The sequence below is a fragment of the Apis mellifera genome, linkage group LG9, assembly GCF_003254395.2.
Source record: "Apis mellifera strain DH4 linkage group LG9, Amel_HAv3.1, whole genome shotgun sequence".
Taxonomy (NCBI): Eukaryota; Metazoa; Arthropoda; class Insecta; order Hymenoptera; family Apidae; genus Apis; species Apis mellifera.
In genome coordinates, this window is record NC_037646.1 from 11200987 (window position 1) to 11217955 (window position 16969).

The 16969-nt window shown below is 39.4% G+C and overlaps 2 protein-coding genes across 6 annotated transcripts in view; both read left to right on the forward strand.

Annotated features, from left to right (window-relative positions):
* Positions 1-1298: 1298 nt before the first annotated feature.
* On the forward strand, positions 1299-14151 carry LOC100576504. Of its 5 annotated transcripts, XM_006567441.3 has the most exons (7): positions 1299-1573; positions 4146-4469; positions 4562-4759; positions 5897-5999; positions 6073-6158; positions 7544-7648; positions 10768-14151. In XM_006567441.3, exons 4-7 carry the CDS (start codon positions 5905-5907, stop codon positions 13566-13568), a joined length of 3087 nt encoding a protein of 1028 aa, XP_006567504.2. In that variant the 5' UTR covers positions 1299-1573; positions 4146-4469; positions 4562-4759; positions 5897-5904; the 3' UTR covers positions 13569-14151. The 5 variants fall into 5 exon arrangements, with proteins under 5 accessions (XP_006567504.2, XP_006567503.2, XP_006567501.2 ...); XM_006567440.3 differs by lacking the exons at positions 4146-4469; positions 4562-4759 and having other exon boundaries at positions 10768-12742; positions 12812-14151; XM_006567438.3 differs by lacking the exons at positions 4146-4469; positions 4562-4759 and having other exon boundaries at positions 1300-1573.
* Positions 14152-14250: 99 nt separating this feature from the next.
* LOC411301 (dynein heavy chain 10, axonemal) overlaps positions 14251-16969 on the forward strand; it is a 42136-nt gene continuing 39417 nt past the window's right edge. Inside the window, exons 1-3 of the mRNA XM_026442968.1 lie at positions 14251-14562; positions 14640-14718; positions 14862-15006. Of these exons, the coding sequence (XP_026298753.1) occupies positions 14471-14562; positions 14640-14718; positions 14862-15006 (316 nt within the window). The 5' untranslated portion in view covers positions 14251-14470. The remainder of the gene's footprint in view (positions 14563-14639; positions 14719-14861; positions 15007-16969) is intronic.

The following is a 16969-nucleotide window of genomic DNA, read 5'->3' on the forward strand; positions in this document are numbered from 1 at the left end:
AGGAGAAAAACTTGATGAAACTCGAGGAGGGAAATGTTTGGAGAAAATGTTTAAAGAGCGGGAAAAATCGGGATGTAAAAAAGATTCCATAAAACTCGAGCAGGGAAAAACTTAAGGAGGGAAAAATTCGAGAAGGGAAAAATTTGGAGAAGGATTTAAAAAAGATTCTATAAAACTCGAGCAGGGAAAAATTCAAGGAAAAATTCGAGGAGGGAAAAGTTTGGAGAAGGATTTAAGGAACGAGAAAAATCGGGATCTAAAAAAAGAAAAAGACTCCATAAAACTTGAGGAAGGAAAAGTTTGGAGAAGAATTTAAAGAACAGAAAAGTTTGAAGAAGGATATAAGGAACGTGAAAAATCGAGAAGGAAAAAAGAAAAAAAATTCGAAATGAAACTCGAAGGGGAAAAGTTTGAAAAAGGATTTAAAGAACGGAAAAAATCGGGAACTAAAAAAGGAAAAAGATTCCATAAAACTCGAACAGGGAAAAACTTGAGGAGGGAAAAATTCGAGGAGGAAAAAGTTTGGAGAAAGATTTAAAGAGCAAAAAAAATCAGAATCTAAAAAAGGAAAAAACTCCATAAAACTTGAGGAGGGAAAAGTTTGGAGAAAGATTTAAAAAACGTGAAAAATCGGGAACTGAAAAAGAAAAAAAACTCCATAAAACTCAAACAGGGAAAAATTTGGAGAAAGATTTAAGGAAAAAAATCGAGAAGAAAAAAACAAAAAAATTCGAAATGAAACTCGAAGGGAAAATATTTGGAGAAGGATTTAAAGAGCGGAAAAAATCGGGATCTAAAAAAGAAAAAAGACTCCATAAAACTCAAGGAGGGAAAAATTCAAGAAGGGAAAAATTCAAGAAGAGAAAAATTCAAAGAGGGAAAAATTCAAAGAGGGAAAAATTCGAGGAGGAAAAAGTTTGGAGAAGGATTTAAGGAACGTGAAAAATCGAAAACTAAAAAAATAAAAAGCTTCATAAAACTCGAGGAGGGAAAAATTTGGAGAAGAATTTAAAGAACGTGAAAAATCGGGAACTAAAAAAGAAAAAAAATTCGTAATGAAATTCGAAGGAAAAGTTTGAAAAAGCAGCAGAAAAAATCGGAAACTAAAAAAGGAAAAAGATTCGATAAAACTCGAGGAGGGAAAAATTTGGAAAAGAATTTAAAGAGCGTGAAAAATCGGGAACTAAAAAATAAAAAAAATCCGAATCGAAACTCGAAAAGTTTGAAAAAGCATTTCAAGGAAAAAAAAGAAAGAAAAACTGAAAAGAAGAAAACTTGGAGGAGGGAAAAATTTGGAGAAGGATCAAAGGGAGCGGGGAAAAAGTTGGTGGGATCGGAGAGGGATGCGAGAGGTGGAAAGCGAGAAGAAGAAAGGTAAGAGGCGCTTGGATCCCTTCCTCCTCTATGGTCGAGAAGAAGGTTGGAAGAAGAGAGCCGTTGGGAGGAGATCGGCTCGCAGTGCATCGGCTGGTACATCGGCCGGCCGGACGGACGTTCCACGTCGGACGCTTCACATCACCGGGACACACTGATGCAACGCGCGAGAAAATGCCGACCACGCTGCCCGCTCTGTGTAAGTGCGACGACCATCTCCACGCGCTTCTCCAATTTCGCGTCTCCTTCGTATTTCTTCGATCGATACGAAACCGACTCGATCGTTCCAACCGTCCGCCGCGCAACAGGTAAGAGTTGTCCGTCCATCGGTCGGCCGACCGTCGAAATCCGTCGTTGTCTCTCGTTCGCGCGCCACAGCCTTTTCTCTAGTTACGTCTACGCCTGCTTCGATCGATCCGTTGTCCTCGATGGTGGTGGGGCGTGCAGTTTGTGGTTTCACAGATATATCGGGTTTACGGGATCGAGTTTAGTTTTTACTGCGTTAGATTTTCTAGATTTTCTTTTTTGAAGTAGCTGAAATATATGTCTTCATATAAGAAGGTATTCGTGAGAGTGCGATCGAAAGAAAAAGTGGATGGAAAGGGATATTGTGTGTAATTGATTCTTCTTCTTCTTCTTATGTTTCAATGATTATATACGTAATCGATGATGATGATTACGTGTATTATTCGTTTAATTGAACGGTGTATTTTCAAGGGCAGTGGAAATATTTATAGGTTATAATTTATAATAACGACGAATGTTCTTCCAATTTTCCATCATTTTCGATCGAAAATTCGAAAATGACGGAGTCTCGAATGATCGTTAAAGCCATTGTTTCGATTCTGCAAAGGTTTCTACGTGGGTGTGTGATTTATAACGATTGGCATTATATATACGTATTGGTGCGTATATATATATATCGTAAATTGGCGAAACAATCGATCCCTACACGATGTGTACGAATTTTGAAATATTTGATTTATACACGATAGGATTCATTGAACGCGTTCCGATTTGCATCCCCGATTTTTTTTTTCTCCACATTATCGTGTACATCGGACGAACGAGTGAAATCTCTGATGATTCATAAATTCCACGAGACGACGGGGAACACGCAAATATATTCTCACGAGCCTATTCACAACGAAATTCTGTTACGAATGTACAAATGAATCGGGGTATTCAATCGATCGGAAGTACGTAACACGAAGATCGTCACAATGCATTAGATAAAACAGAAATTGAAATTTTCGCTGTCGAAATTTCTCGTTACTACGAGAGAAATTCGATCGCCCCCTTCTCCGCAAGAACGCAACCGAGTTTAAAAACTCGTCGATAAAATCGTTTTTAATTAACGAAAATTTAGTTGAAAATTCGATCGATACATTCGATGAATTATCAACAACATTATGTACAAACAAATATATTTCGAGTTAAATTTAATTTTCTCACAAGTGTAACTAGTCAAATTTTGCAATATCGAAAAATGAAAATCGCGAGCAGATAAAAAAAATACGTAAATATATATATATATACACATAATAATAATAATAATAATAATGTAACGAGATGTCTGTAATTAAAATAGCAAACCGAGTGACTTTTAAAACGTGAAAACGTAAGCAAACTTTCCTGGTCTTTCACGATCCACGAATCCTCTCCTCTCCTCTCCTCTTCTCGAAACCATCCAACCATGTTGACCTTTGTTGCGCTCATCTTTTTAATGCCAACATCGCTACCGCGAACGGGGGATCTCTTTTTTCCTCTCTCGATTCAACAAAGATTCGCGTGGAATCCGTGCAATTTCGATCCCTCTAACGATAACCGCCCCTCCCACCGCGCGTGATCCCGTTATGTCGCATTCCCAATCACACCGCTCCGCGCTACACTTTTTTATTTAATCGGGTTACGCGGCGAGAAAGCGCCACGATCTTGCGAGAGCCAGGCTATCCATTCCATCCCGATATCATTTTCTCGATACGAGTGTCGAAAATCCGATATCTGTATTCGAAATCGTCCAAAAATCTAACATTCCGCGAGATTCCCTTCAATCTTATTGTTATTTCCGATAAATTTTTGGTTAAAAATTTTTTTCCACTCGTTCGAGATTCGCGGTAACATTTCTTTCGAATTCTCTATATAAATTCTCATCTTTATTCCTAATGGACTCTTCGCGATTGAATATTTCGCATTAACTTTTTTTTTCTTTTTACAAAATTTCTCGATTTACTTTTTTATCCATTAAAAATATCTTTCTTAACGTAACAGTTAGGAAGAAGAGAGATTATTTCCTTGTTACAAAATAGGGTCATGAGATTTAAAAAATCTTTTTAAACGAATAGGTATCGAACTTGACCAATATTCGTGCAAGCAAGTGTAGGAATAATGATTGAACGCTGTTAAGAATGGCTTGAATTTATTAATTAATTATTTCGAGCAAGGATATCAGGCGATAAAAAGCGTGTCTTCGCATTTTCGATTAGAAAAAATTTTAATTCTATATTTTACATTTCATTTTTTCGAAAAACGAATAATAATTAATGACGACTAATAAGAAAAGATTGTAGTATTCTTTTGTGTTCTATTCCATCTTTCCGAGGTTCGAAGTAGAGATTTTATTGTCGTTAGATGGCAGCATGTCGTTACATCTTAAATTATAATATAGCCGGAGAATTTATAGGTTAGCGTAGCGACTGCGTCAGTAAAAATTTCGTCATTCGTGAGGATCCTTTCTTCGTAATGAAACAGAAGGAAACCGTCTGTTGCAGTAACCAGAGAGTGCGTCAGAGAAATTCAGTGTTGTCAGTTGGTGCAAATATGATGAAATAAAAATGTGGACGGAGAATGGAAATTACGAATTACCATGGAAAGAAGAGAGATCGTTGAGGGAAGGATGATGCTGTTCCAAATTATCTCAAATTATTCTGAAATTTCTGAATTGTCAAAATTGAAAAACGAAAATATGACTTCTGTGACTTGACAAAGAACAATTGTAGAATTCTTTTCTCGTCGAAATCGAAATAGGCTTCGATTCTCGTCAAAGTATAATTTAACCTCGTTTTCGTATACCAAGTATCGATTAATTAATCGAGGTAAAGTATTGATGTAGGCATACGCGTTATTTCGAATTTGTTTTCGTTAAATTTGATACGATAATTGAATATTTTAATTTGTTTCATAAAAGGAACGAAATTAAGAAACGAATCCTAGTAAATCACGGCCTTTTCATCGACTTGCCATTGATACCGAAGCAACGAGACACCATAACCTGTTTCTCGAATAAATTAACCAACTCTGTGCTATTACGCAGTTCTAATAAAGGGGACATTAAACAAAATAGGCTATACTTTACGAAATCATCCATTTTAGAATCGATCGAAAAGTGAGTGAGAAAATTACAACGATTTGAATAATATTCGATCATTGAATTTATTGGTCACGAATGGAACGAACGATTAACACCGGTTAACGGCGAAAGTCGATCATAACGATGCTAACCAATCTTCCGCAATCGCAGACATCCGAGAATGAATTTTAGAAAACCGTTCGAATTTTTTCTTAACATGGATTGGCGAATTTCCAGATTTCCACGACACGGGATGGTTCAAATATATATATATATATTAATCGGATAAAATTAATTTTCAAATGTACAAAAAAATAATTGTTTCAGTATAATGTATAATGTAAAATATAACTATATAAATTACAATTTTTAATTAAAATTCTTTTTAAACGCTTATAAATTACAAAAATATAAGCAATTGATCGGTCTCATTTCAATAATTGAAAATAATAAGTATTTTTTCCTCAATATCTGTTTCTTTAAAATATCATTTCCAAGGTCAAATTTATCAAAGTTTAATTGCTCGCTACAACTTTTTTTTTCCATCAGATATTTTGCGCGGTTTCTTAATGGTTTAAATCATGAAAATACAAGTATTTGTATTTTCATATATTATTATTTATTTTCTTTTTTATTCTATATTAATTTTTTTTATATATTTAGTCACATTTTTAACGAAAAGTAAATCATTTTTTAAAAATTAAATCTCTTTGATAAGCTCAAATAAACCGAAGAAAAAAAAATTTTTGAACCCGTGTAATATGCTCGAGATGGAATAGTGCAAGCAAGCGTTCTATGCTCTCTGAACGAGTTACGCTCGTCCACTTTCGAACTTGATCGATCGATGGATCGTCACGCTATTATATCGCTCCATTTTTGGTGGAATCTCGCGCGATATCGATCGGATGCGATCAAAGTGGCGAATAGGTTAGAAACGTCGTCCATTCGTTCGAAAGTGAAATTGATCGAGTCTCGACAGAGGAGATGAGAAGCGTGTTTACGTTATTGTAGATGTCGCTACATGGAAGAGTGAAATAGAAATAGGATAAAGAAAGTGGATAAAGAAGGGCGGAGAAATGGGTGGGAAAACGATTGCATTTACATCGTAAACCATGCGCGCTCGCGTGTGTATGTGTGCGTGTGTGTGTATGCACGGCACTCCTGTTTGCACAGGTCTCGTGATGCTGGTCTTGTGCAACGTTCACGCCAGTCTTGAACATGAAATTCCAAGGAGGAGCTTCCTGTCACGAAGAGCCATCGATGGGACAAGGGGGAGGTATTGCGCTGGTTTCGCGTATTGGCGAGGACGCGTGTCCATTAACCATTAACGAGCAACGATCTCGTTTCAGGAAATACTTCGATCCGGAAGAAGAGGGCGCGTTCGACAGCTTTGGATCCGCTGGCGGCCAGTACAATCCTTATCAGGAGAAAACAGGTAGAGATTTCGATTTGTTCCATCTCTTTTTTTCTTTTTTTTTTTATACTTAAATTCCTCCAATCGAGTTTTAACATGTCAATCTGATTCCATCGATGGAATTAATTAAACAGAGATAAATTAATTTATTAATTTTGAAAGAATAAAGAATAAAAATTGCGCGATTTACGATTGAAAATTTTATATTTTGAGACAAGTAAGTGTTTGATATCGGCGAAAGAATATTGCGTCGATAGAATCGGTGTCAATTGTATAATTAGTCAAGTGTGAAGAAGGGAAGATGAATAATATTATTATCACCTTGACAGGATTAACATATTCTTTTTATCGATCCTTCGTCTTGAGTTATCCGGTGTTGAAAAAGAAAAAAGATGGAAAAACGATGCCGAATGTAAATTAATCGTTGACTTACGGAACAATGAAACCGACAAAGTGATTGTAAAAATGAGGAATAAAATCCGAAGGTGTAAAATGTTACGAGAAACGTTAATGAGAATTTTTTTCTTTTTTTTTTTTTTCTTTTTTCTTTAATAGATATTCAATATTATTTTCCATATATTGGGATACATTGCGATTAACTTAAGAGAGAGATTCCTCCTTGACACTTTTACATTTCATTAATTAACTATTCTCGTAAAATCACTTTACACAAGATAGTTAACGATCCTTGTTAACGATCCTACTATTCCATCATCGATTTTATTGTTTACCAACTCATCAATTATCCCAATGAACAACAATGTTGCACAATGTTGTAAATTTTCTTTTCGATTATATATACATACATATGTATATATATTCCTGTCGAGAGAAGCGGACCACCGTTCGTCAAATCTGCTCGGTCGATAATATAAAATGAGAAAACGGGATGTTATCGACGGTTGCGTGAAAGGAAAAACGAAGGAAATCACGCTTCCAAGTAAAACGCATCCTTCTAAATATCACAATACACTCGATTATTCTTTCAAGCGTGATTTGCTTGACCTTGACTCTTCCTCCTCTTTCTTCTCCATCGGTGCTCACGTGACTCTTTCTATCGCTCTTTCTAATCTAACAAAACCAACAATCGACGCCTTTTCTTCTTCCTCTTTTTCTCCGTTTCGTTTGGATAATCGACTCGACATATTCGTAATAACATTTACAATCGTAATTCAAGATACACACCTTTCGTTCTCGAATATGCAGAATGCATACCGTGCTCGATTACAGTTCCTCGACCCAATTCAAAGTTCAAATCAAATGTTCACCGGCATTTCCCTGATATTTATTATATATATATATATATATTATGTATTACGAGATTTCTGCACCGATGATCGATAAACTTTATACGTGCATCCACGATTGATCGACGGTCCCGCATCGCTTTTGTTTCTTTCTTTCAGATTTGTCAGATATCAGAAGGAATGTACCAGGCGAGCCAGGCATCGATTATCCGGCGTACACGACGCTTCCTCAGACGGGATTCACGTGCGAGGGACGGTCACGAGGTGAATGGAATTATATATTTATTCATTAATCACGTTCAATCTCCAATCTCCTTTCCATTCCAGTATAAGTATCTTTCTTTAATTTTAAAATATAATTAAACGGATGGATTCTTTAATTTTTTTTTAGAAAATAATTATCGATCGTCGAAAACATATACGCGCGCGCGTGATATTTATTTACTTTTAAAAACGGGTCGAGCTCGGTCGATATCGATGGAAACATTCGCGAATATTCTCGACTCGAAGCATGGAAACGACGCATCGAGCCCGTCCGTCCATGCGTCGATTGCGATCGATTACCATTGTGCTACACGTGTTTCACGCCGTTCCACGCGCGGCATCGATGTCAAGGATCGTTCTCACGCGGACGGGGGAGGCACGTGCAGCGTATTCACTCGACGTTCGCTTTTGCAATAGGTCACCGGTCCCAACCGCGATTCGGCGAGACTTGTCGCGAAAAAGAAAAAAATCCCGCGAAAATGTTTGCCCGCGCACTTTCCACATGGAGAGGCAAATATCTCCACGTTGGAAACGTGTTTATCTTCGAGTCGCCGGCTTCGGCCAAGTGCCACTTTCATGAATCCTCTTCTCTGTCGCCGAGTCGTCGATTCGAATACAATGTTTCGAGAAATTCGACAAACGCGTCGTATATGAATTTGAATAAGAAATTGTAACGGATCCTCGAGAACGATGTTTGCGAGAATCGTTTGTTTTCGAAAGTTAGAAAATTGGTTAACTCGATTCGTTTGTTTGGAGCTTATCTATTTTTATGCGACGAAGAATGAAAATTATCTTCTTCGAAGCTAACCTCCTCAACGTCTATATATTTTACGATATATTCGATGTATTATCGCGTAGACGAAAAATAAAAGAAGCGAATAAAATGCAGTATCCGACTTTTCTGCGTGTAATAAAACGTTCAGATTCTAGGATAATCCTCCTTTCTATCCAACGAGCATCCAACGAATTTTGGCAGGGTTCAAGAAATATTTATGAAAATACAGACGCCATAGAGTTTTATACATACGCACCGATTCCAGGACAAAAGAGATGTAAATTCCTCGTCTATTTTTCCGAAATAAATAACGTTTTATTTTCGCAATTCACCCGAGAATAATAAGCCGTTTCGTCCGCTTTAATGCGCCGTCGACGACGAGGATCTATTACGTTCGGACAAATGGAGGAGTGGGGAGGGGGGAGGTGTGTTTGAACGAGTTCCAAAAGACGGAGGAAAGTTGATGATGCTCAACTGTGGTGGCGTAGTTACGCGCATAGTTTCTTCATTGTGCAATGCATCTGCCGACAACGTCTTGTACAGGTTGTCAGGCGGAGAAGGAACGTAATGTCGGCGAAAGCGGGCAACCGACAATGGGATAAAAGGCCAGTCGGACGATAATTCGAACGTATCCCGGGAGGAGGCGGTCGCGATGCTTGCCATTCGGGATGAGTGCAAATCGTTCTGTTTTTTTTTTAGGGTCGGTGAGAAAAATGGCGGAACGTATGAAAAGTTGCACGGAGTTCGAATATATCGTATTTTATTATAACGAAAAATGAAGTCTAATTTTAGTCTAATTTTAGATCTTCCTTAACGTGGATGAATTTGAGAAATTTCTAACTTGTTCAGATACATCACGTTTTATTTTATAATGAAAACAATCTAATTTTTAAATCTTTTTTAATTTGACGAATTTGAAAAATTTCTCGCTTATCGTTCAGATTTATTATATTTTACTTTAACGAAAAATAAAGTTAAAAGTCTAATTTTAGATCCTTCTTAAATTGGACGAATTTAAAAAATTTATGGTTCAGATATATTTTATTTTATTTTATAATGAAAACAATCTAATTTTTAAATCTTTTTTTAATTTTGACGAATTTGAAAAATTTCTCGCTTATCAGATTCAGATTTATTATATTTTACTATAACGAAAAATAAAATTTAATTAAAAGTTTAATTAAAAGTCTAATTTTAGATCCTCCTTAATTTGGACGAATTTAAAAAATTCATTGTCCAGATATATCATATTTTATTTTATAATGAAGAAGTCTAATTTTTGGAAAAATTTTAAATCCTCCTTAACTCGGATAAATTTGAAAAATTTCTAGTTTATCGTTCAGATATATTACATTTTATTTTATAATGAAAAATTTAATTTTTAGAAAAATTTTAGATTCTTAATTCGGACGAATTTGGAAAATTTCTCACTTATCATTCAGATTTTTATAACGAAAAAATTTTAAAAGATTTGCATCGATCCAACTCGATTTACAATTTGATCTTACTTATCCGAAAGTGAGAAAGGAAGAAAGAAAAAAATTACTAGCAATTCGACTAGCATTCGATTCTCTTCTTCGGCTAAGTTCAATACGTTTTAATAGTTGTGTTGTACTTTCATCCTACCAACTTGCAATCCAGCGCGTATATCGATGAGAAAGTGATAGTTACACGAGCGCGAAAATAAATCATTTTATCATAATCTATCCTCGTCCAGTTTCTTTTTTCTCAACGTTGCTTAAACAATCGTAAAACGTTGCTTAAATAACCGTCAGCTGAACTTTAAATTTTCTTTTATATCCTTTTCTTACGTACCCTTCGTATCCTTTTTTTTTTTCATATCGAATCGATCGAGATTTCCAACTTCACTCCCGAAGCCCTCTCTTCGCGGAAGAAATCGACCGCTATTAGATAATTCGAAAGGAGAGAAGAGGCGTAGACGTCGTCGAACGAACGACCGACCGACTCCTCGTACTGTTTACGTAACGAGCGTCGAACGTAAACATAGCTCGTTTCATCGTTGTTTCGAATTATAATAAAAACAAAGGAACGAACGCGTTCAATCGTAGAGAGAAAAGAAAAAGAAATCCTAACAGACGACTCGTTAAAATTCTTCCAAGAAATTTATCGAGTTCCATTTACAATTTGATCTTACTTATCCGAAAGTGAAAGAAAAAAAAATTGCTATTCAATTTAACTGCTAACATTCGATTCTCTTCTTCGGCTAAGCCAACTCGATCGAAACTCTAGAAAAACTAAAACTACGAGATCAATTTTTTAAAAACTCTCCCATCTCACAAACTCTTTAAAAAAGAAAAAAGAAAAGATAAAAATTAAATTTCAGGTTACTACGCGGACGAGGTGGCGGGATGCCAAGTGTTCCACGTGTGCCACGACGTGCTCGTCTCCTCGTTCCTTTGCCCGATCGGCTCGATATTCAGTCAAAAGTTGCTCACCTGCGACTGGTGGACCAAGGTTGATTGCTCGTCGAGCGGGAAATACGTGGACGTGAATCGGAACAGTTACCAGCAGGACGACGACGAGATGATACGGAACGCTTACGCGATGATAAGCCTTCGATCGGGCACCGACGTGACAAGGGACGGCCTCGTCGATCCCGATCGAACCGGTAGCATCGTCGACTACCAGAGGGCCAGCTTATCCGACTACTCCCCCCCTATCGATTCCCCCCCGACGGGCAACGATCTCAGGACCAACTTCGAGGAACCTCACCGCGCCCCTCTTCCACCCTCCCCCCGAGATTTCCTCCTCCCCTATCGCCACGAAAAACCAGGCCGCCAAGAGAAGCTCTATGGAGGATCGTCCCAAGATGATGATCGATCATCGAGACTCTACGAAGACTCGCCTATCATTCGAGTCCAAAAGATCGGCGATCCTGGATACGAGGGCAGGCGAAAAGGAGCAGTATCCCTCCAGGATGCGAATCATCATCGAACCAATGATGGAGGAGGAGAAGGACGGTTCACGAACCGCCAGTTCCAGCCCTCTTACGCGCCCACCGTGCCCACCGTCACCACCACCACCAGAAGATTCTACTCCCCCACCGTGCCCACCACCTTCAGACCCCTCCATTCCACCCTGGCCTACAACACCCTCGACCAGGTGATCGACAGCTCGGATTACTACTTCTCGGGGGGGAAGGGGACTGGTTTCGTCACTCCTCCGCCGCCACTGTCGCACGTCGGCCCCAGAGCGGAGGAGGACGGGAGGAGGATCGTGGAAACGTCGAGGAAAGCGACGAAGAAGGCCAGGGACGAGGATTACGAGTACGAGGAGGAAGGGAGGCGGTTCAGGGTGAGGGTGGTCGATCTCGAGCCGCGAGCTCGAAATGGGAGCGGGGAGAGGGGGGGTGGTGGATTGGAGGACGACTTCGAGACGAGGGGTAGCATAGGGCTTGGCCAGGCGTTGCGGCAATCGTTCAGAGGGATCTCGGTCCCTCGCCAGGATCCGTCGAGGGACGAAACGGGGAAGGGTGGTTTCTTGCTGCCTGCGGCCAAGAAAGAGGAGGATCCCATCATCATCGCCGCAACCGATACCCCTTCGTTGGTCGTCGAGAGCGCTGTAAAAGCGACCACGACTACTATCGTAGCAGCTACGAGGAATCTTCTCGAATCTTCCACGGTTTCACCTACCTCGAGCGGCGGAGTCACGGAACTTTCGAACGAGGGGGACGCGGTCGATCGATCCTCCCCCCCTCGAGGCAAGTTTCGGATAAACGTGCCCGATTCCTCCGCCTCCCTCGAGTTTTACACCACGGAATCGTCCTTCGCTCGCGATTATTCCGACGAGGAACGAACGACCACCGACGACCGTCCCACCTTCCCTGCCCCCGTCTCCCCTCCCTATCGATCGAATTCCGACGAATTCATTCCTTCCTCGATCGGACTAGATCCCTCGTTCAACGCAACCCTCCTCCAAACCTCTTCCCAGCAATCCTCGACCACCTTCGCGACTCTGATCAGCGACTCTAATCAGAGGGACGAAAGGGGGGAGAATTACGAGGAGGCCTCGAGCAACGTTACCTCGGATCCTCTCGGACCCTTGGCAGGAAAGATCCAGTGGAGGAATCGGATCGAGAATGAAACCCTTAATAACAACAACAACAATAATAATAATAACAATAATAATTCGCCGTACCAGGTGACATTGACGATGAACAACAACAACAATAATAATAACAATAATAATAACAATAATAATAATAATAATAATTCGTCGTACCAGGTGACATTGACGATGAACAACAACAACAATAATAATAATAACAATAATAATAATAATTCGCCGTACCAGGTGACATTGACGATGAACAACAACAACAACAATAATAATAATAATAATAATAATAATTCGCCGTACCAGGTGACATTGACGATGAACAAACGGGAGCAACTGGTGCCCGTGGACGTGATCGGTGACTGGGGGGAGGGAGGGGAGTTGGAGATAATAGAATCGGTGGAGCCGCCTCGCTCGACCACCACCGAGTCGTCCACCACTGTTCGAGTCGAGAATCCTTCGGCCGAGGAGGGGGGCAAGAGGGGCGCGATAAGCCTGCGCCGATTGATGACCGAGCTGTTGAAGCTGGACCGAGTCCCTCGACCCTTCTCCTCCCCTTCTTCTTCGTCGCGGGACGAACAGCAACGACGAGCACAGGAGGAGGCGGAATCGAGGGCGAGGATCCTCTACGACGTCCTCGCGGCCACGACGAGGCGAGGGGAGGAGAGTTGGGTACCTCGATCCTCCAAAAGGGAGGAGGAGATTCTCGATCGGTTGGCGGAGAATTTAGGGGAGAGCCTTTACAGGGTTAAGGATATCTTCGATCTTCCGGGGGAGGAGAGGGCGGTCGATTTCCACGAGGGGACGACGGAGGAGGCTTCCACGACGCCCTCGACGACGACGACGGCGGCGACGAAGGTGAAAGGCGAGGGGACGGTGAACGTGGTGAAGACGGAGTTCGTACCGTCGTTGGGATTCTCGTTGGACACCGACGAGGGGAGGGAGGAGTACGTGGAGGCAGTTTTGGGGGGCTTGATCGAGCCACGCGCGGCCGGGAAGGAGGAGGAGGGGATTTTGGAGAGATCATTCGAGAGGAAGAACGAAACCTTGGAGGGAAAGGCGGTGTAAGGAATGGTTTTCTCTCTTAACGGTTCAACTAACTTTTTTAGAAACTTAAAAAACGAAATCTGTGATGCGATGCCGTTTTTCTTTCTTCTTTCATCCTCTAATCCAAGCGATTTTATCGAGACACGATTTTATTTTATCGGGAATTAAAAAGAAAATGTCCTTTTTCCTCTCTCGAACAATTCGAGTGGAATGAATTTTCGATATGTATATTTTCGTTATGTATAAGTTGATAAGAAGAGAAATCTTGTTTGTAATTAAAGAAACTAACGCTACGTAGAGTATAGAGTATAAATTACGCGTAATATTAAGGCTTCGAGACGAGGCTCGTAAATATTGCGCATCGTGCTCGGTCGATAATAAATTCGATGCGAAAACGGCGTTGCTCGCCGTACAAAGTTAACCCGACTTGATCGACCGAGCGGGACAAGGTTCCGAAAAAAACTTTGTTGTTATTAGATTCGTTATTAAATGCGTTAGCAGTAAGCGCGCTAGAAGCAATTGTAATCAAATTACAACTTTATGTAACACCGATACACACGCGTACGATTTTTAAATACACGTTTCCTTTCGAAATTGCGAAAAATCCCTCGTTTCATTCGACCCATCTCCAACGTTTCGAGCTCGAGAATGTTTCAACTTGTGTATATCGGTCGGTATCGCTTGTTCGCCATGGCAACATCGATACATCAAGTTACGCTCGTAACTCGTAACCGTTTAATCGATTCGCGAAGTACGAAAGTTGTAGGTTAAAGTGCGCGCAACCTCTCTCTTCGAGGATGAATTCGAAAAACTCGTTATTCTCGTGAAGAAGTATTTATTAAGGAGGAGAATTATTCTAGATATAAATATATATAGAGATAGAATTATCGTTTTATTTAAGTCGGTTGTAAGAGAAGAAAAACATGACCGAATCGGAAGAGGAGATTACCCACACCGAGGACGAGGAGGATCTGTACGATTTGGATAGGCCTTCCGTAATACACTTGGATTATCGGTATATAACGATATAATATAATCGGAACGAGAGAATGAATCGAAAGATCGTATCCATTAATCGATTAATTTTCACAGAGTGATGTGGATACGGGACAGAGTGATGAAATTCTTAGGGATACCCGGCTACGAGATTCAGTTCTACAAACTTTTGAACGTAAATGTGGCAACAACGCGCCCGTAAACTTCTCTTTCTCTGTCCCGCATACGTACAACGCCTATGAGCTTTTGTCCAACTTGCCCCTCCCTTCTCCCCTTCTCACCTTAATCGCGTGGAATTGGAAAGATGTTTTTTTACAGGCGAACAATCGTTACTTGGAGGACAAGCTGCTGAATTTCTTGATACTCGATCTTTACGGCGTGACGAGCCTCGAGAGAAAGATAATCTTCTTCTATTGCACGTATTTGGTGGAAAAGTATCAGGAAGAGGTGCCGGTCTGGCAAAGTGAGTGACGAGAGTTTTCCTCTAAAAACGTTTTCGTAGAATATTGTAAACGATAACATCTGTCGAAAATGATCGACAATTGTTGATTGCAAGCAGGCAAGCCGAGCGTTAGCAAATTGGCCGCGTTGACGGCGTTAGCCGTGAAAGGGAAAAGTCGTAAGTAGAAGCTGACTTGGAAAACGATTTTTGCGCGCTTTGTTGCTTTGTTGCTTGCACTTTCGTTCGACTCGAAGTTTTCGAAGGAATCCTCGTTGGAGAAATTATTGTGTTATACATTGAATGGAGAAAATTCAAATGTGTAGAAAATAATTGCAACGTATAATGAAAGTTTAAATACTATTTTTTAAACGTTTGCAGATCGAAAATACGCGGATAAATAATAGGCTGAGAATCGATTCCATTTCCAATTATTCCGTAAATTTATCGAGAAATGTTTAAATTTTTATTTATTACGAAAACGTTTGTTTTATAATTTAAGTAAGTTATAAGTTATCGACTTTTTTATTTTCTTTTTAAATATTGAGCTTGGAGCTAGAAATTCACGCAATTCATATAACGATTCGTCGATGATTTTTTTATATGTTCCACGCGATAAGAATTGGAAAACACGAAAGTAGAAACTTTCTATTTGATTCGTAAAACTTTGCTAAAAAAAAAAACTGTACTAATAGGAGTGCTAATAAGTTCTTTCCAAATTCGAGATTTTATTACGTGAATATTACGGGCATAAGATTACTCGATCGTTTCAGTCGGATGACTCGCAATCTTTCCGCCGATTTTTTCTCTGGGTCGGATTCTTTAGTCGATCGATTCCTCTCACTCGTCTCCTCGTCGTACTTTCTCGGACGATCGTCGTCTTTCCAATTAAAATTTCCGGCTTCAAATCTTTGCTACCACTTTTTCGCGTTGGGCGAGATACCGCGTTCTCTCCCAATGGCGCACAAATAGTAACGTTTCGATAGCTTCGATGCCTGATCTCCTAAGCTGGAACGCAAAAAATAAGCTGTAGTCGCTCTGTATCAGTGACATTTCATGCAGAGCAGTTTTAGTCGCATAATGTATCACTTGCATCTTATGCACAGTGACTATAATCGTCCACAATATCTCAGTAGCATTTTATGCAAAGCGATTATAGTCATAGTAGTCATAGTATATCAGTAGTATCTTATGGAGAGCGACTATAGTCATAATATATCAGTGGTATTTTAAATATAGCGACTATAGTCACTCATATAGTAATGATATTTTATCTAGAGCAACTATAATCATATTATATCAGTGATATCTTATGCAGAGCAACTATAGTCATAATATACCAGTGGCATTTTAATATATAGCGATTATAGTCACTCATATATTAATGATATTTTATCTAGAGCAACTATAATCATAGTATATCAGTGGCATCTTATGCAGAGCGACTATAATCATAGTATATCAGTGGCATCTTAAATATAGCGATTATAGTCACTCATATATTAATGATATTTTATCTAGAGCAACTATAGTCATAGTATATCAGTAGCATCTTATGCAGAGCGACTATAGTCATAGTAGCCATAGTACATCAGTGGCATTTTAAGTAGAGCAACTTTAGTTACCCATAGTGCTATATATCAATGGCATTTTAAATAGAGCTACTAGATAGATAGTCACCCATAGTATATTAGTGATATTTTATCTAGAGCAACTATAGTCATATCATAGTATATCAATGGCATCTTATACAGAGCGACTATAATTGACCACAATATATCAGTGATATTTTATCTAAAGCGACTATGATCGGCCATAATATATCAATGGCATTTTATGCAAAACGATTATAATCATAGTAGCCATAGTATATCAGTAACATCTTATGCAGAGCGACTATAGTCATAGTAGCCATAGTACATCAATGGCATTTTAAGTAGAGCAACTTTAGTGCTATATATCAGTGGCATTTTAAATAGAGCGACTA

Bases quoted from the DNA above. Each gene is read 5' to 3' on its own strand.
- LOC100576504 (XM_006567438.3), top strand. From the start codon at position 1,405: ATGGTCGAGAAGAAGGTTGGAAGAAGAGAGCCGTTGGGAGGAGATCGG. The intron at 1,574-5,896 runs GTAAGTGCGACG...CTGTTTGCACAG, and splicing joins GACCACGCTGCCCGCTCTGT to GTCTCGTGATGCTGGTCTTG. The intron at 6,000-6,072 runs GTATTGCGCTGG...ATCTCGTTTCAG, and splicing joins ATCGATGGGACAAGGGGGAG to GAAATACTTCGATCCGGAAG.